The 20,026-nt window shown below is 39.9% G+C and overlaps 2 protein-coding genes across 2 annotated transcripts; both read left to right on the top strand.

Moving 5' to 3' along the window:
* Positions 1-1,098: 1,098 nt before the first annotated feature.
* tmem115 (transmembrane protein 115) lies at positions 1,099-9,600 on the top strand. The gene is made up of 3 exons (XM_084389512.1): positions 1,099-1,568; positions 2,028-2,932; positions 8,195-9,600. The coding sequence occupies exons 2-3, from the start codon at positions 2,076-2,078 to the stop codon at positions 8,421-8,423; spliced, it is 1,086 nt and encodes a 361-aa protein (XP_084245638.1). The 5' UTR covers positions 1,099-1,568; positions 2,028-2,075; the 3' UTR covers positions 8,424-9,600.
* Positions 9,601-11,370: 1,770 nt separating this feature from the next.
* Positions 11,371-15,811, top strand: rhoab (ras homolog gene family, member Ab). The gene is made up of 5 exons (XM_084389517.1): positions 11,371-11,475; positions 13,646-13,803; positions 14,205-14,325; positions 14,445-14,575; positions 14,730-15,811. The coding sequence occupies exons 2-5, from the start codon at positions 13,648-13,650 to the stop codon at positions 14,901-14,903; spliced, it is 582 nt and encodes a 193-aa protein (XP_084245643.1). The 5' UTR covers positions 11,371-11,475; positions 13,646-13,647; the 3' UTR covers positions 14,904-15,811.
* The last annotated feature ends 4,215 nt before the right edge of the window (positions 15,812-20,026 follow it).

Raw genomic sequence — 20,026 nt, 5'->3', positions numbered from 1 at the left:
GGATAAAAGAAAACTTTAGCTCAGTATGGAACTCAATGAAAAGTCTTTGCCATGTTAAATAAATGTGCGTGTGTACTGCCAGGATAGACAAGTGGACATAAACCATTGAAATTAAAACCATATTGAATTTGTGGAGGAGCTAAGTCTTTGTAGACGTCAGGAATTGTTTTGTGTGCGAGAGGGTGAGAACATTTTATTCTTTCTGGCTTAAGTATCACTGTCTGCTCTACAAGGCAAAATATGTGCAATAACACCTGTCAGAATCTCAGCGGGACACAAGACCCCAGATGTACAGGTGAGAACAGGTGAATGAACAGCCGAGGCCGGTTTTGTACATGATGTTCTACACACATCAAGTCGCATCCTCTGTATAACTGCATAACCTTTTCAGACTCTGATGGAATACAATATATTTGTCCGCTTAATTATATCACAACTAGAATAGGCTTAAAGAAGCTTCATACAAGTCATTGTGAAATTAATTTTGTCTGCCATCTAGTGGACTAGATAGGACAATACATTAATGCATTAAATGTAATAATTTAACAGGTATTTGCCCTTTAATCCTTAAAATAAACTATGTATTTTTATTTTTAGTTAATAGTACGTAATCTCATACTTATTAGGCTAGCAGACTATATATTTTTATTTCAGTAGTAAACATTAATTAGGGACTAATACTTACTCCAATAGTGGCTATATTGCATGTAGTTACTGATCGATGTTATTATTTCTTTACAACTATTCCTTTGTTTTAATTTTAATTCCTTTGTTCCTATTTTAATTGCTCCTCACATCTCACATGAGTCACTTTAAAATCAAACAGCTTTCTGTTGGTCAACGAATCCGCGTGACCAACTTGAGGGGGTGCTACTTCCAGCACTAGTTACTAGCAAAGCAATACTTGTAGCCTATCTATCTACTAGTCACTGTTGAATTTCTTATTAGTAATTAAAAATACTAGTAACATAAAATAACTACTAGTTAGTTTGAAGGAATAGATGAAAACAGCTGTTAAAAAGGAAAAAACGACTTGTCTGGCGTTCATGGGGAAAGGGGGGAAATGACTACATTTCCCAGAAGTCTTAGCTAAGCAGCACTGTAAACGACACGCCCAGTCGCAACGCTGGACGGTGACGTTTGCAAATCTGATGTTTGCGCTTTGTGGCTATTAGCTGGAAACGCCACAGCCACACTCTCAAACAACAAAACAAGCTTAATTCAAGGAAAATAACGATGTTAGGATATTAAAAACATCAGCCTGGATATTTGTTTCGGATTCACGGTTTCTGGCTTCAAACCTGTTACCTGAAGGCCTGTTGTGAGAGGAAATCCCCGGACTGAACTGCGACTCCAGGCCGGTCTGGGAGGACATGCCACCGGAGAAAAAGCTGCTCAAAACTCGCATATCTTCGCGTGTTTTCATCGTAAAACATACGTCAAGTGCCTGAACTAAAGCCAAAAGACTTTTGTAAGACATGAGACTGTCAAACTGACCTACAAAATGTGTTAAAACAGACCGAGGAGGTGGGGTTTATGGAGTGTTAGCAGACGGTGCTGATAAGCAGGTAGAGTACTGACTCTGATAGAAACACATAAGTGATGAATTATATGTTAACGAATCAGAAACAGGAAACCCTGAACTGGTAGATAGTCATAATAATGTTTTGTCAGTAAGGTCAACTACTTATACAGCAACAGTTACCTTGAATAAAGCTTTAGTATTTTAAAGTATTTTGTATGCGTAAATGACAGATCAGACTGTGTGTTTTATTTGCTAAGAAACAATATTATTTAAAGCAACAGTTCTTTGCTTTTTGAGGGAGGCTAATGTCAACTTATCTCACCACAAGTGTTGCAATCACTTGTAAGACCAGTGTGAGGTAATCGTAATTAACTCCCCCATCCCAAAGTTTCTTATGTTGCAGAACCTCTGTTGATGAGGTCAACACTGCATGCATGTTGAGTTTTGGGTTTCACCTCCTGCTTGTGTTCCTCATGTTTAACACAAGCTGCTGATTTCTTAGGGTCACCGTTTCTGGAGTGTTTGCAACTGAGGACTCGAATCTGCCAGGATGAACCGTTACCTGCCAGTGGCACGGCAGCACTTTCTGAGTGCTCTCGCAAGCACGAGCGTGGTGGTCAAATCCATATGTGCCACAGTAATCCTGCTGTACCTGCTCTCCTGGGCTGCTAACACCACTTACCTGCTTGCTGTCACACCTGGCTTCCTTTTTCCTCCCAACTTCTGGATTTGGACACTTCTGACCCATGCGGTGGTGGAGCAGCACATTTTTGGTGTGGCAGCAAACATTGCTACCGTGATGGTTGCCGGGCGGCTTTTGGAGCCATTATGGGGAGCGCTGGAGCTGCTGATTTTCTTCGCTGTGGTAAATGTAGCAGCCGGTCTCCTATCTGGACTCTCCTACCTTCTCACCTACGCTGCGACCTTTGACCTGGACTACCTGTTTGCCGTGCGGGTGTACGGCGCGCCCGCTTTTCTTGGGGGCATTCTTGTAGCGCTGAAGCAGACTGCGGGAGACACCACAGTGCTTCGAGTTCCCCAAATACGCTTGAAAGCTGCCCCGGCGCTAGCCCTGCTTGCAATAGCTGTGCTGCGGCTAGCGGGGCTGCTGGACACTTCAGCTCCACTAGCAGCGTGTGGGTACGGCGCACTGTCTGGGTGGGTTTACCTGCGCTTTTACCAGAGGCACTCTAGGGGGCGTGGAGACATGTCGGACCACTTTGCCTTCGCCTCTTTCTTCCCAGAGGCTCTCCAGCCGGCTGTTGGGTTTGCAGCCGGGCTTGTGCACTCCGTCCTTGTGAAGATGAAAGTTTGTCGTAAAATGGTGAAGCGCTATGATGTTGGGGCTCCATCCTCCATCACCATCAGCCTGCCAGGCACAGACCCTCAAGATGCAGAAAGGCGGAGGTACGTTTACCTTAGTATTATGTACTATTATCATATTTATTAATATTTTGAGTTGGCTTTTATCATATATTTTTTTAGTTAGGTTTTCTTGTTATATTTTAATTTTTAACAGTTTTTTTTACATGCTTTATTTCTTTTTGGGGTTTAGGCTAATATTTTTGTTTTGCTTCATTTTTGTACTTCAGCTTAAATTTGTTTTACTTCAGTTAGTTGTCAAGGCAACATTTCTGATGTTTGTTTACATTTTACACAAATGAACTCCACGAACATGGAAAACAGCGATAGATGGATTGACACCAAAGTCAAGGCACTTTAATCTCAACCTTTACGCCAAGGAGGAATCCAACTCTACTTTGAAGGGACCAAGCGAAACATGGTTATTGATTTCTGCTCAGCTAGCGACATTGGGTTTCGTTTGGGTTTTTTACGTTACCGTTGCCAAATCGATAGTTTTAAAACGGTACCGGTGCCTGAATCGATACTTAAAAAAAGAGCCACAAAACGACTATGAATTTATTATGTTATATATGGAATATATTAAAAGTTTAAAGTGTACTTGCATATATAAATATAAGTAAATACAAAACACAACAAATTTACATTACAAATTCACAATAAAACTTAAGCCACGTACCCGACTACAATAATTTAACACTAAATAAGTTACAGTACTAATAACAGGCATTAGTAGAGGAATGCAAGCAAACGTGATATTCATGTTTTTTTATTGTTTCCATAAGGCTATACCCTTCTTGTTTTGCACTTTGTGCATGTGTATTGAATGTTAAATAAGTTAATAATGGTAAGACTGTGTTTATTATGGTTATTTATACTGAGGCTCCATGGATTTGCACTTAACAGGCCTAAACAGACTTCGGTACCAAGTCGGTACTAAAATTAAAAAAATATGACGATACCAGCATTTCCCTCTAGCATTTTGAGCGCTGTTGAACGGATTCTTAAACGCCTCTGATTGGCCATTGTGTTCACCCGCTCAACATATGTCTGTGATTGGCTACAATGATCAACTCATCAAACATGTTGTAAATAGACATATTTGACGCTCTTTACCGAGCGCTTACACAGATACACATGGGAGGCGTCTATCAACGGATCCATTTATCAGCAGATCCCTAATATTACCACTGATAGACGGATCCGCTGATAGATGCTTGCGTTCAAACGTTCCTGTGTGTATTTGTGTAAGTGCTCGGTAAAGAGCGTCAAAGATGTACGGTACAGTACGGTACTTTTGACAACACTAACAGACAGTGAACGAGAGAGAGATCGACTTAGCGCGTGCGATTACACACCTCTGTCCTTCAGGTCAAGTCATATATTCATAAAAAAAAGATAAGTTTGACATGTCCAAGGAAAGCTAAATCTTTGTTGCATCATCGTTTTAACGTTTAAAAGGCACCTATTATGCCCCTTTTCACACGATGTAAAACAAGTCTCTGAAGTATGTGAAGTTTTAGCTCAAAATACCCAACAGATAATTTTTTACAGCATGTTTAAATTGTCACTTTTTTAAATTGTCATTCAGAAAAACACACCGTTTTAGTGTGTATCCCTTTAAATGCAAATGAGCAGCTGACGCTCCGTCAGGACAATCTCATCTCACGGAATGATAATATCAGAACAGAAACTCTCAGTGGCGGTGTTCATTTCAACCCGGAGTCGGACAATAATGCCCACAGAGCCAGAGAATATATGCTGTATGAAGATATAACAGGTATAGTTTAGTTTAATTACGGTTATAATATATTCAGGGTTCCCACGGGTCCTTGAAATCCTTGAAAGTTTGTGAATATGAACAAAAGATTTCAAGGCCCTGGAAAGTTTTTGAAAAGATACATGGATACGGGTCCTTGAAAGTGCTTGAATTTATTTTGTGCAAGAAGTTTTCTGTAAAAAATTCCATATTATTCCCTCCGGTCCGCTAATGTGTTATTCGCCAACACTTCATGCCCTATGCGCACTAGCTTGCTTGATTTTGCCTACGTTAGTTACACGCATTTATGCGTTATGTTAAGTGTTTCCCGCGTGAGGTACTTTGTGTTGTACGTTGCCATAACGTTCACGTGCGCAAAACTGTAACAATGTATCTTACAAGGTAACATGATGTAACCTTGCTCTCACTTGAAATGTGTCCCCACATTAAGACCTTGAATTTGAGGGTATTGGAAAGTCCTTGAAAGGTCCTTGAATTTGAAGTTAACCGAGGTGTTGGGTACCCTGTGTATTTGTCATCTGCTTTTATCCACTACTAATACAAGCCTGCTGTAGCGGACCCCGTCCGAATGATGGCCAGAAATATACTGATGAGTTCAATGAAGTTTATTGTACATCACACAAAAGATGAAGCGTTAGTTTTACTTCAGAAAATCACTGTAAGAGCTGAATAAACACAGTATAAGAAGTGCGCATTAAAATCTTATCCATAAACTCTCTCTCTATCCCTTTCATTATCATCAGCATACACAGCGAAGTGCACAAAACAACTAACAGTAAACAAATATATACACACCTTTTCAGTGGGTAGTTAATTAACTGGTAAACTTTATATTCGTAAAACGACTCGATGAGCTGTCATAAAGTCCGCGCTCTCACTTTCATTACTGCAGTGATCAGTAACGCCAGGCCTATCGCCCCGGAGACTGTAAGCTGGATCACGAACAGTTGCTACAGATCCATCCTCGAGTAGAATGAGAGTAAATGAAGACTGCTATGTTCATTCTTACATCAAACAACAAAACACCTCAATCGCTTAGGAGACATTCTTGTCTACAGTTGCTCTGGCATCGAAACACTGGCGGACTGTTTATCTCACTCAGGGCGGGCCTATGCTAATACTGCAGTGTCAGTCAACAGTTGTGGGAGGGGCTTGTGCAAAAGTACGTCACATTGCCCCGAATCTGAGAACGGCTTATTCTGAGACAGTGCTTATGATTTATGGGGAATTTAAAAAGTTTGTGTACACACGCTACCAACACATTTATGTTCAAACGCCATGTAAAAGTGAATTTTGCATATTAGGTGCCCTTTAAGGGTATTCCCCATGAATGGCTGGTCAGTGCATTAAATCAATGCCATTGATCTCTATAAAGTGAAGCACCAGTTTCAGTGTTGCCCATCTCAGCTGAGCCTTGTAAAGTGGCGCTCAGTTAAAATAATTTCAACACCTTGTTTCATTACATCTGTCTTTGAATGAATCTGCGCTTTTGATCGTGTTAGTTGAATGAACGGTTTAATAAGTCACTTAAAGACAGTCCCTTGCCGCCACCTCAACAGCTCAGGCATTTAAGTGGCACCCGAAATCTGTGTCTGATTCGCATATTGGCACCAGGTTTCAGTACCCAACCCTAGGCATCATACACACGGCAACCGCTATAATACTTTTTCGTGTACCATTTACTTTCTTTAACACTTCTGTTTAATAATTCTAAGACTGGGACAGCACATCTCTGCCTCCTTCCACTGTAGAAAAATTAAGACAAAATATCCCAGTAACGGTCATTGCCTGTTATGTCGTTCGGAGTCTGTCAATCATGACGCTAAACATTTTTAAAGCATCAAAAAGTTCATTAAAACAAACTTATTGCCAAAACGAACACTTGAATGTACACCTGCATGGCCGTGATGAGAACTTCCTAAATTTTGACAGAAACCATGTTTAGAAAAAAATTATTTATAGTGTAATTGGATTTTTTATTTTTTTATGTGGCTCGCATCCCATTCGATTACATGGAGAGGGCAGGGTTTAAGACAAGCAGCAACCTTCCGGTCTCTCTCTTGAATCCAACATGGAAGTGACTTAAACTGCAATTCATCGACTGGCCACTAGAGACAAGCTCCAAAAAGGAGTCAATTCCATATATCCCCCATGTTAAAACAGGGGGGAAGGAAGTCGACCGGAAGTTGAAGTCGGCCGCGTGCCGCCATCTTGTAGCAGAACTTCACCTGCAGTTAGCATCCCATTGACTCCCATTCATTTTGGCGTCACTTTGACAGCGAATAACTTTACATCTGAGGCGTTTAAAAGACTCCATTTGTCCATTATTTATTTCTAAAGAAACACGACAATGTATAAAATGCTCCATTACCTTGTAGCTTATGTTATGGCCCCGTAGAAGCAGTTTTTGTAAAAGTAGGCTAACGATTGCGTCATAACCACGCGACTCTCTGTCGCACAGTAGAGAGATTACCGTATGGACGGGAGGAGAAGCTCGCGGGTAATCGGGGGGACGTGGAGGCAAAATGACAATATAATTAATCAGAATACCTAGCAAAAGTTGCTCCTGCTCCAAGCTCATGGACAGCTCCTACTCACTCTCTCCGTCTCTGCAAGATTCGGAAGGGAATGATGCAGATTTCTCTTGGCACAGCTCCTAGAAGACAGACGGGTTGCTCACGTGGTCCGTGTAACGCTTTGCTCGGTTTGAGTCTGCGCGTCAGGAAAGGAAGTGCTAAGAAATCGCGAAAAATGGGCTTCACTTGTCTCAATTGAGTTCCAATGGGGTCGCTGTGTCCATTTCTTTTACTGTCTATGTGTTAAAATGCCCAACTTTACAGCAGAAAAAAAATATTTTTGCAGCCTGGTACAAAAATTGGTTTTGGTCTATATAACTAATTTTGCCCTTCATGACAACTGTGAGGGGGGTGATTTTTTTTTTTATAACTCATCCGTTTAAATTATATTAAGCCTTAAAGTTCTTCATAATTAAGGGTGTGGCCACTTGAGTGACAGGTGGATTGCCCCTGTTGTCACTACTAGCCCTTTGCCTGCTGGCAACCAGGCACCTCAGCTCCACCTAATGGCCTCTTTGACCATTTTCTGTTATCCAGGAGTGATGCGCGGTGACGTGCCGCCAAGATGGCGATGGCCAGTTCCGCCCACTTTTAGACTTCAAAAATGCTCTTCAGAAACCTATGGGTGATGACACTACGTCCATATTTTTTTACAGTCTATGGTTTAAGACCTATGCTGCATTTAGGTATTTAGGTACACATTTTTTAGGTAATATGTAATGTATTACATATTATCTTGTTAATACGGTTTTCATAAAATTGGTATCGAAAAAAGTATCGTTCAGGAACCGGTATCGAAGTCAAGGTATCAAAAAATTCTGAACGATACCTAGCCCTACTTCAGAGATCCTACTGGCGGTGCGAATGCAACCAGAAAAAATGGCCCTATGGCCAACTGCAACTTCATTGTCTGATAGCAGCATCAATTTATTTTCTTATATTTTCCCATAGGCAATTGGCATTGAAAGCTCTGAACGAGCGCCTGAAGCACGCGGAAGACCAGTCGGCTTGGCCCAGCATGGAAGATGAGGAGGATGACGAAGATGAGGAGGTGCGGACAGACACTCCTCTCCTTTCCAGCCGAGAGACTTTGCCACCAGCACCCAGCACCACACAAAATCCTACAGGACAACAGGAGTCCAGCATCATAAGTTTCGAAGATGCTCCAACCCATTCCTAACACACAGACACACACAATCCTTCTTTTTGTCCTGCAGAGTTCAGTTTAAACTTACACAAATGCTACTGGAGACATGACACACACACTATCTTGGTAAAGTTTTACATAGACAAACAAGGAGTTGCCACTAAATGATCACATCACCCAAATAAGTAAACTGAATGACAAAGACATCCACACTCAGTTTTTCAGATGTACAAAAAACCCTGGACTAGCCTGAATCATAGCATCTGCAGTGCTCCAGTACTTCTGCTTTGTAAAAAGAATATCTTCTCTCCCTCTGGCCTCTTGGGTAAGGTTTCTGGGATGAATCGTTTCTGAATAAATGCTCTAATGGTTGATGGGATTAAAACTCCGTTTTTAAATATATGGCAGACTCTAAAAAATGTTTATGGGTTGCCTTTTTTTGTTTGGTATTTTTTGGCCTTGTATCAGGAAAAGACAATATTCCTGATATTTATTGAGCTGACCATGGGACTTACTGCTGCTTACTGATGTAACAGCATCATAAGAATGTCTGGAACATCAAGGGCTGGATTGCTAAAGATGAAGATTGTTTGCAATTTTTGGGACTTTTCAAAGAACGTGATCTCTAATTTAAGGCTCTGCTCTCATTGGTCAGGATGTGGCCCTTTGATTTCCTGTTTTCAGTCATGGTGATTTAATAGGTGGAGGCATAGAGAGGAGAGAGTTGGATACAGTCATTTCAAAGATATTTTTGTTCAGAACAGTTTGAAATGATAATAGCAATATAGAATCTGTCCCCTGTTGTACCCTTTTCCTCCTCTGTACTTTAATGATCTGTCTATACGTGTTGGCTTTGATAAGAGTGTTGCACTCTAAATTATGAGCTTACATAATGGACCTGTTTTTATAAAACACAGATTGTCTACACAATGTGGCTTGAGTTTCATTTAATACAGATTCTCACAAATAGCTATTTCTTTGGAGAAATGTGGTTATGTATGATATTTGGGTAGGGTTCCTACATTTTTTCATTCATATTTTTAACCCTTTTTTTTTTCTTTGTGTTTTTTTACTAGTAATTGTTGATCTGTTTTCTCATGGTTCCAAGGCGTCAATCTTGATGCTTCTCTGGCAGTCTCATTCTCTGATTCAGGTTTCAGCCTAATTTTCTGACCTCTCTCCATCTCTAATAAAGATTAAATGAAGAACACACCTGTATAAGGGGACCTTATTGATTCAAAACAAATGATCAGTTCTTTGTTTACATTATCTGTTAGTGTTTATTTTGTAGTATATATATATATACATACATACATAAACGTATACATATATGTACATACATTAACATTCATTTGAGTCAGTAAGATTTTTTTCATGTTTTTGAAAGAAGTCTCTTATGCTCAACAGTGCTGCATTTATTTGATAAAAAATACAGTACAAAACAGTAATATTATGAAATGTTGTTACAATTTAAAAGAATGTTTTCTATTAAAATAGAAAATAGTCTTTTAATTTTGATATGGCAACAGCCATATCACCCTGGAGCCCAAGACTGGTTGCCCACTGAAGCCAAGCAGGGTTGAACCTGGTCAGGACCTGGATGGGAGACCTCCTGGGGAAAACCAGGTTGCTGCTGTTAGGGAGGCCAGCAGGGGGTGCTCACCCTGTGGTCTGTGTGGGTCCTAATGCCCCAGTGTAGTGATGGGGACACTACTGTAACAAGCACCGTCCTTCAGATGAGACGTTAAACCAAGGTCCTGACTCTGGTCATTAAAAATGCCATGGCACTTCTCATAAAAGAGTAGGGGTGTAACCCCGGAGTCCTGGCCACTTTCCATCCATTGGTCCTTATCAATCATGGACTCCTAATAATCCCCATCCACTGAATTAGCTCTATCACTCTCTCTCCTCTCCACCTATAGCAGGTGTGCGGTGAGCGCACTGGTGCCGTTGCACTGTGGCTGCCATTGCATCATCAAAATGGATGCTGCACACTCATTTTTGTCACTTTTGATCAATTTAATGTATCTTTGCTGAATAAAAGTTAATTAAGAAATCTTACTGACCCCAAACATTCAAATGGTAGTGTCTATACACCTTAAAAATGTCAGAATACTATTAAAATAATGAAAAACGTCATGATTGCAACACATTTAGGCCTTAATCAGAGATCATTTGCATGTCCAACAAGACCTAAAATAATTGCAGTTAACAAAGGCTGTGCATGAGGCTTACTGTGTTTTACAACAATTGAAGCTGGGCCACAGCATAGCACCCCCACTCCACCATTCACTTACATTACCCTATATGGAACAAAGATGCAATAAAAAGTAGATGGTGACTAAAGCATTCATTCAGCTTATGTATCTTTTTGTGTTCAACAGAAGAATATAGTCTTGGAACAACGTGATATTAAGTAAATAATTATAGAATTTTCTTTGTGGCATAAATTCTAAAACACGGGTTTGTTTGTGGACTAAAGGTAGTGTAATGTGGTACAGTCGCCAATAGATGGCGCAACAAATACGCACCTCCAAATACGCATTTCCTAATCCACTCAAAACAACAAACTCATTCAGCCTCGGGAATGTCCTGTTCGTGTTAAATGCGATTGCCTCCTATAAAAAAAAAAAAAACAAGACTGTTAAACATAATTTTTGGTGCTGATTATTACCTTTCACGCCGCGATACATTTCTTCTTCCAAAAAAACTTTATTCAAAGGTATGCTTATGTGGTAGAGGTTGTTTTAGGCTGGAATAAAAGTTGTACGTTGGTTAGATTATAGTCATTTTTGTTCCATGAACGGCACACATTTTTTAGTTTTTAAATTCATATAAAACACAAAACTGCCTTGTTATAGTGGTTAGGGTGGTCCGTTTCTCATAATGACTCATTCATCCACCGTCAAATAAACTCTTCAACGTGCTCGCGCAGGCGTGGCTCGAGCTCGTGCACGCCATCCCTTCCCCCTTCTGAATGCCCGCGCTCTGCGCGTGCTCGTCAACGGTTTATTGTATCGGACAGAAGAGGCGACGGAGCTCCACCGTTGGAATAAAACAAAACGGCTAGCCATCTAAACTGCAGGTAAGATTACTTTATCCTCTCGTCTCCGTGTTTATACACCTGTTTTAAACGTTATAAGCCAAATTCGACGCTGAATGGTTGTTTTAAAACTACTTTTTGATATCATGGAAAGGTAAGAGCTAAGCGACTGACCATTCGCCGCTTCCGCAAGCAACCGCCGGCCGGGAGTAACGTTAGCAGCTCACCCTCAGCGTCCAGATTTTTTAAACCGTTTCAAACCTTATCCATGTATGTAGCCATGGAAATGAGATTTAAAATGTTAGGGGAAGCTGGTGAAGTTTACACAGAAGTGTTTGGTCGTAAATTTCATCTGTATTACCGGTAACAGTTATATATGTGGTAGAAGCTGTTTGTTTTTTTAAAGCAGAGAGCTAACGTTAACGTAAAGCTCGACCTAGACATGCGCATAATCTCAGATTTAAACCTAACTGGAGGATTAATGATTTTATGTATCTTTAACCGTCCATTGAACCATTGTTCTTAAGTGGTTTTTCTTAGGTGGTATATAACGTTATAAAAATATAGATATCTAATAAGATTAGCTGCTAGTAATCTAAAATAAGCATGTTTCATAAACCGTGATTTAGGTAAATCTTTGAAATTATAATCTGATTGATATGTTTGTTTTATTAACCTGTGATTTATACTTATCTGGTTATTGATCATTTGAAATGTATGAGTTTCTCTGGGATAATCTTTGGTATTGTTTTATTTGGTAGGACAAAGAACTTTATCTCTTTACCTATGATTTGCTTAATGTAGTGTAGCATTAAACAGTATTTAGGTGTGTTCAAGTGAGATATGTTTATCTAAAATATGTCATACAAACAGATTTTTTTTAAAAGTTGGAAACAAAAGCATAGGCAGTCAGTCAGATGCATTGACCCAAGCTTCACCTTTTTCCAGTTAACTATGATACAGTAATGCATGGAATTTTCCCAGTGACCATTAGAAATCATTGTGAGTAATATTCCTATTAATGTGTGTCATTAATCCTATACAGTGGTTTGAAACTTCCATTGGGCCTTATTTACACTGTCCATTGTAAATCTTTCATTAATCTATGCAAATATACATTGTTGATTGAAATCACAGCCTTTTTACACAGAAACATGTTCTCCAACCTTTCATGAATGAAGTTTTATTGAGCCAACAGGTGCCATCCAGACTAATCTGAATCACTTTAAATAATTTACTAACCTTAGTGTTGCCATGCAGTTACCAGGAGGTCCCAGAAGCCATGTGGCCACATGCAACCCAATGAAGTTTGATTTCCATGAGGATATAAGAGTATAGGTTTAAGGAGGTGTTGATAAACATCATGTTCACCGTCAGGTCTTTAGCTTCCTTGCCTTATCCAGGCCCTCGGCGTGCACAGCATCTCATATTAATATATCATTAGTATCTTGTCTCCATTTAAGTAGACGTGTTGAAGTTAAGAGTGAGAATATCCCACATCATTATACATTTATGATTTTAATATAGTGGGTCTTATGGAAGATAGAACCAATAGTTGATCTTTAGTGCACAAGGCTTTGTCTCTTCTGCTGTTTTTCAGACTTTGATCTTCAGATTTGCTGCACTGTGTGTGTGTCAGTGTTTAATCTACTGTCCATCTGAGCTGCTCTCATCGCCACGGGCCTGTTCATCAATAATGTGGGCTCTGTTCTGTTGATGCCAGCTTTATCTTGGCCACTGGGGTGCAGCTTGCACTTCAAAGACATCTGGCCCAGTTAACAGACACTTCCAGATCTGCCTCTATTTAAACGGCTGTTCTGGATCAGAAAATGAAGTGACGCATCACGTTGATGCGATCGGATGGGTTGGTTCTGCTGTGGTCATGTTGAAATGACTCTGATGAAGGCTTGTCGGATGTCACCGTTGGCTGTGATGAGTCAACTGAGGACTCTGGATTTTCTGAACGCTGTGTGGCTTTGATTACTGGGCCTAAGGGATGGGTTGAGGTGTATTTACAGGACTTTATAATAGCGAAGGACTGCCATGAAGGGTACTGTTCATATTAGAGATTGAATTTTGCAGGACGTGACATGGTATACTTCAAAAATGAAGTACCAACATTATAACCATGGCGATTATCCCGGCTGCTGCGGAAAATATGACTGAGTGTAATGCAGCAGTGTTTAACTGTGTACGTGTGTGTCTTTTGTAGGAATGGCAGCTATTCGCAAGAAGCTGGTGATTGTAGGAGATGGAGCGTGTGGTAAAACCTGTTTGCTTATCGTGTTCAGTAAAGACCAGTTTCCTGAAGTCTACGTACCCACGGTGTTTGAGAACTATGTTGCCGACATCGAGGTTGACAGCAAACAGGTGAGCAGAACACACATGAGAAATACAATGTGCATAAACATCCTTGTTTTTCTGCTGCTTTATGTAGTTATGTATCAAATAACATCACTTACTGAGGTTAATTTATGCTCGTTAATGAAACGATGGATTGTTAAATGAAGATGGAATTAAAGTTCGGCTCATTTATGTATTCACATGTAAACCCCAAAACCCAGTTTAATAAGTTAATTAAGTCTTTGCCTGTCAGTTGGAGGTCTTAGATGTGGCTTTAATGTGAAAATATTGACCTGATTCACTTTCCTTATTTAGCTTAACATGCTTATGGCCCCTCCATCTGTCCTTTTTTGCAGTGCAAGTCCATTTTAATGGTTTGGGGTGTTCAGAATGTGCATTCAAGCTCAGTGTGTCTCTTTACCCAATAGGTAGAACTTGCTCTGTGGGATACTGCAGGACAGGAGGACTATGATAGGCTCCGCCCTCTTTCATACCCAGATACAGATGTCATTTTAATGTGCTTCTCTATTGACAGTCCTGACAGTTTAGGTAAGGCTAGACTTTTTGGTATATCTTTCTGTGTTCCTTTCCCATATGTGATTGCTTAAATTACACTTACTTTCTCATTTTCTAATAAAACTGACCTTTGTTCTCTGACCTCTGTATAGAGAATATTCCAGAGAAGTGGACACCTGAGGTGAAACACTTTTGTCCAAACGTTCCCATCATCCTTGTAGGCAACAAAAAAGATCTACGGAATGATGAACACACACGCAGGGAGCTGACCAAGATGAAGCAGGTAAACAAATAAAAACAACAAAACAAAACACTCTGTTTGCCTGTTCGAAAATAGAAACGCATACAGTATTTGGTCATTTTTACTATTAGCATAGACAAAATCAATGTACAGATATTTTGGACTGACAGCGTATTTTGTGTTGACTGTCCAATAGGAGCCCGTTAAGGCAGAGGAAGGGAGAGACATGGCCAATCGGATTGGAGCATTTGGTTATATGGAGTGCTCAGCCAAAACAAAAGACGGAGTTCGGGAGGTGTTTGAAATGGCCACTAGAGCAGCGCTGCAGGCACGCAGAGGAAAGAAGAACAACAAATGCAGTCTGCTGTGAATACTCGCCATCGGACTTTATGCCTCTACTGGGGCTCAAAAAGAGTGTGTGTGAGGGGCACACTCCTATTTACACAATCATACATCCCCCTCACATTCGCCAAATGTTTTTGGGAAAGATCCCAGAAAAAAGCTTTTTGTCTGTTTTTTCCTCCCTTTTGGTCTTATATTTTTAGTCATGGAGATGTTTATCAGTATTTAAGAGAACTTTGAGAAATGGGACTTTTTGTTGATGCTTTACCTGGATTTGTGGTATCATTTAAGCTTGCCCATCTGCCAAATGCTGTCATGTGACCCTATGGGCTGATTGGAAAGGAGTGATCCTGTGAGCTGCCAATCAATACTTCAGCCCATCCCTCATATGCTGGGCTTTTTTCTGCAACATGAAACAGGGCTGAACTTGATTGTTTCTGTATGTATGAATCATTTTAAGGGTTTCTTTTAGATCAGGGCAAGATTGGGATTTTAGAACAATAGCTGTTTTAAAGCAAAAAAGGGCATGGGGCTGGGTGGGGGGGTGGGGGGTGATATGTATACATACCTGTACATATGAGCATGTGTGTATTTATATGTACACACATTCAGGACTGGAAACCGTATTTGTAAACTAGACTTGGTAATCTTGTGTAATAAAAGATGTTCTATAAGGAGCAACCCTGTTTTTGTGTGCATGTAGAAAAATTATTTACAGTTCATGTCTAAACCTTCAGAAACTAGCAGAATGTAAATGATACTAACAGAAAAAAACATTTTGTTTGTCCTACTTTTTTTTTTTTTTAAGGAGTAGTTTAATGCGAAAAATAAGGTTCTGTTATTTACTCATTCCAAACCTGCCGTTTGAGAAGTGTAGACATTTTGAAGAATGTTCACACTATTTTTTCCATTCAATAAAAGCATATATTCACCACAGTCATGAATGGACTTTATGCACACCTACTGCATACGTATTTCTGCTTAAATGTGCTATGTGCGCTTATCCCATAGCAAACTGATAACAGCAAAAAAAAAAAAAAAATCAGATTTCGATTAGCTGTTAATCACAAATATATATATATATAATTGTAAATGTAACATTTTAGTATGTTACATTGTAGTAATGAGTTCCAGAAGTTTTAAAGGGGACATATGAAAATCTGACTTTTTCCATGTTTAAGTGCTATAATCGGGTCCCCGGTGCATCTACCAGCCCAGAAAACGTGAAAAGCGACAACCCAGTAACTTTGTTTTTGTAAGCCTTTCTCTGCAGGCATGTCAAAAAATAAGTCGATCAGATTTCGCTCCCATTCTGACATAGGAAGGGGATCTTATTATAATATTACCGCCCCTTAATTGGCACGTTTCCACCCACAGCGCCGCCATTTGGTTTTCGCAGACGACACCAGTGTAACCAGTTGCAATGGCAAAAACTGTTCTGGCTCCACAGACAAGCAAAGAACACTTTAACCAAAAAATGTCACAGCTGTCTTATAAAGACCTCATGACAGTACAAGTAAGTCGATGAGATAAATCAATTTAACTCCACAACAACTACATAAATGTATCCACTAACCATTCAGAAACGTCCAAGTGCAGTCTAAAAGTTGCAACCTCTTCCTGAGTCTCTGTACGGCTGCACTCCGTTACTGGTTATTTCTGAGATTTTGGATGAGTGAAATTCTTGTGTTTTGTTATTGCTGGAGCATCCGAAGCTCCTGTGAAGGATCGGCCGTCTTCTGAACAGAGGCGGGGAGCAGCAGCTCATTTGCATTTAAAGGGACACACACAAAAACATCGCGTTTTTTGCTCACACCCAAATTTGACAAGCTATAATAAATGATCTGGGTGGTATTTTGAGCTGAAATTTCACAGACACATTCTGGGACACCATAGATTTATATTACATCTTGTGAAAAGGGGCATAATATGTCATCTTTAAATACCTTTAGCACAAAATTGGGTCATATATCAGTATCGCTTTTGTCCTGTTAACTTCTGACACTTCCTCAAGATGTAATGTTGTGCTTAAAGGGATGGTATAATGTCCCTTTTTACAAGATGTAAAATAAGTCTCTGATGTCTCCAGAATGTGTATGTGAAGTTTTAGCTCAAAATACCCCACAGATAATTGTTTTAGCATGTTAAAATTGTCAAAATTAGCAAAACCCCGTCGTTTTGTGTGTCCCTTTAAATGCAAATGAGCTGCTGCTCCCGGAACAGAGGGTAGCGCTTCAAGAGCTTGTGTGTTAGCAGGTAGCTAGCTTAGACACACACTAAAATGTCAGAAACTTCTGCCTTTTATGTTCAAAACGAAGTCAGACATTGATGGAGAGACTCAAGAAGAATTGACAACATGTAGAATGCAGCAGGACATTTCTTAATGGTTAGTTGATGAATTGTGTAGCTGATGTGGAGTTAACTATCTTCTAGTCATTGATTAGCATATTCTTTCATGATAATCTATAAATCGCTAGTTTGAGAACTGTTGTAAGATGCCTACAGAGTGACACGCATTTGTGTTGCGTACTGTATTGCAATAAACGTGAAAAGACGGATGCGACAGCTTGAGCAGACTCACAAATGTGCTCTACTACAACAACTCTTCCTCTTCTCAACACTGCTTGCGTGTTCCCGGGGGCGGGGTTTATGTAAATTTTAGGGTTTGTGATGTCACTAACCCGGGAGGAAGCTTGTGTAGTCCCTATCAGCCGTTTGCTAGTCCTTAAAACAGCAACTTTACACACTAACTAAAGTTAGAAAAGTTAAATCATAATCAACCACCCCTTTCATTTTCTCATAATTTCCATACACTACACTGCTCCAGAAGTTGCGGTGGCTGCTGAGGCTAATACAAAAGCGATCCTGTATAGAGTCCATAGGTGTATCAAGTTCCAGATGGACAAAAAGTATTATAGAATTTATCACATTAATAGATTATTGGTGAATAATGACGTTTTGGTCCATTCCTCGCACAAAGCTCCTGTATGACTTTAACACAAAAGTGATATGGACCACATTTATGGTGCTATTTATGGTCATTGTATGTGTTTATTTTATGTAACTTAGTAATGTAAACATTGTTCAAAATTTGTGTTTCACAGAAGAAAGCCATATTTCAAATGACATCAAGATGAGTGAAGATGGTACAGTTTTCAAACTATTCCCTTAAACTCAGTATTTTGCTTCCAAATCCAGAATTGTTTGATTTCAGTAAGAGTGGAATATACATTAATGTTGCTTCCTTAATGGTGAGATCACCAAACATTGTAAATCTCAGTTCCTGGTGTAAAATCAGGAACTATTTTTCATTTCAGATTTATGTCTGTTTCTTTTACACCGCAACAAAATGTAGATTGGTAACATATCATCATAATAGGATCTGTGTAGAAAAACTGAGCCTTATGGGGTCATGAAAATGTAATAGGTGACAAGACAATTACTTCACAGGACTGGAATGAAAAAAAAGTTGTAATGGAGGTGGAAATTCTGCTTTCATTTTGTCAGTGAACAGTATGTTCTGTTTTTACTCTGGTGACTAAGCCTCTGCACTCCAACTAATGTTGAGAGAGCTTTTGATTCAAAACTTGGTGAAGAGGAGCTGTAATTTATTTTGAGTTGCCACCCACTGGATAATCCGGGATTCAGAACAGCCTGATGAAATTCTCCAAACCATCTTTACCAATATGGTTAATGATAGTGTAGTGGATAATTATGCAATTTAACACAGCTTGCTTTTATTTGACTGAAGTGGGGAAAAAAACATGACTTGTTGAGGAAGGAAGGAAATAGTCATGCAGCCCCCACCCCCAGCGAGCAACACCCAGACTAGGCTGGCTGAAAAACTGAACGCCTTGCCATTTTTCTGTCATTCTTGTGAAAGACTTAGCCGTGACGTGGGACTGAGAGAAAAGGGGCCGCCGCCCTTTCGCAATCTCTCTCTCTCTCTCTCTCTCTCTCTGTGTGTGTGTCTCTCGGAGAGCTCCAACCTTCCCCGCGACTGCTGCGTAAGTGCAGCGAGTCTCAGTGAAACGCCGGGGTTTATATATGCGCCTATTTTTAGCCTCAGCGCGTGAAGCTATTTTTAACCAATATGAGCTCATCGCTTTCCTGCACGTCCAATCAGAGCACAGGAGTGAGCACGTGGGCGGGAAGCACAGAAAGAGAGCGAGAGAGAGATGAATAAACGGACAGCTGATGGAAACCGGGCTGGCAGTACGGGAGCGCGCAATCCCCTGCGCGTTCTCATGGTCGTAAAATGTATTAATAAATTAAATATTAATCAAAAATAAAATAACAATAATAAAACATTATTAAAGATGTATTATATTTATAAATGTGCATAATTTAACCAAGTAAAGCCTGACATATGAAATAAAAGTCCAAAAACTGAATTTTTAAATGAACCTTTAGACCTTTTTTGTTGTGTATCATATACAGCAAAAAACGTGTACCACCACCTGAAGGAAGACGTATTTAGAATTATACTACTTGCTAAAAAATATAAACTTTTGATCATTTTGACAATTTAGAGGCCTTAGAAATTTGTGTAAAATATGATACTGTAGGCTTTATAGGGTTAAATAATGACAATTATCATTAAGATAATCACAATAAAAAATTGAGAAGGCATGGACCAATCATTGTACTATACAGTAGGCTACCATGAAGAATACGTTCTATGGCTCTGTGGTAGCAAGTGCTGTTTTGTACACTGAACAAAAGATCTAGGACTTTTTCTATACAAAAGGCCTATTTCTCTCAAATATTGTTCACAAATCTGTCTAAATCTGTGTTAGTGAGCACTTCTCCTTTGCCGAGATAATCCATCCACCTCACAGGTGTGGCATATCAAGATTCTAATTAGACAGCATGATTATTGCACAGGTGTGCCTTAGGCTGGCCACAATAAAAGGCCACTCTAAAATGTGCAGTTTTATCACACAGCACAATGCCACAGATGTCGCCAGTTTTGAGGGAGCGTGCAATTGGCATGCTGACTGCAGGAATGTCCACCAGAGCTGTTGCCTGTGAATTGAATGTTTATTTCTCTACCATAAGCCGTCTCCAAAGGCGTTTCAGAGAATTTGGCAGTACATCCAACCAGCCTCACAACCGCAGACCACGTGTAACCACACCAGCCCAGGACCG

Source organism: Rutilus rutilus (assembly GCF_951802725.1).
Source record: "Rutilus rutilus genome assembly, chromosome: 19".
In the NCBI taxonomy this organism is placed as follows: domain Eukaryota; kingdom Metazoa; phylum Chordata; class Actinopteri; order Cypriniformes; family Leuciscidae; genus Rutilus; species Rutilus rutilus.
The sequence above is the reverse complement of the archived record's forward strand: the minus strand, read 5'-3'. Positions and strand labels throughout refer to the sequence as shown.

Excerpts from the sequence above, each read along its gene's own strand:
- tmem115 (XM_084389512.1), top strand. The coding sequence starts at position 2,076 with ATGAACCGTTACCTGCCAGTGGCACGGCAGCACTTTCTGAGTGCTCTC. Across the intron at positions 2,933-8,194 it reads CAAGATGCAGAAAGGCGGAG|GCAATTGGCATTGAAAGCTC; the intron begins GTACGTTTACCT and ends ATTTTCCCATAG.
- rhoab (XM_084389517.1), top strand. The coding sequence starts at position 13,648 with ATGGCAGCTATTCGCAAGAAGCTGGTGATTGTAGGAGATGGAGCGTGT. Across the intron at positions 14,326-14,444 it reads TGACAGTCCTGACAGTTTAG|AGAATATTCCAGAGAAGTGG; the intron begins GTAAGGCTAGAC and ends ACCTCTGTATAG. Across the intron at positions 14,576-14,729 it reads AGCTGACCAAGATGAAGCAG|GAGCCCGTTAAGGCAGAGGA; the intron begins GTAAACAAATAA and ends ACTGTCCAATAG.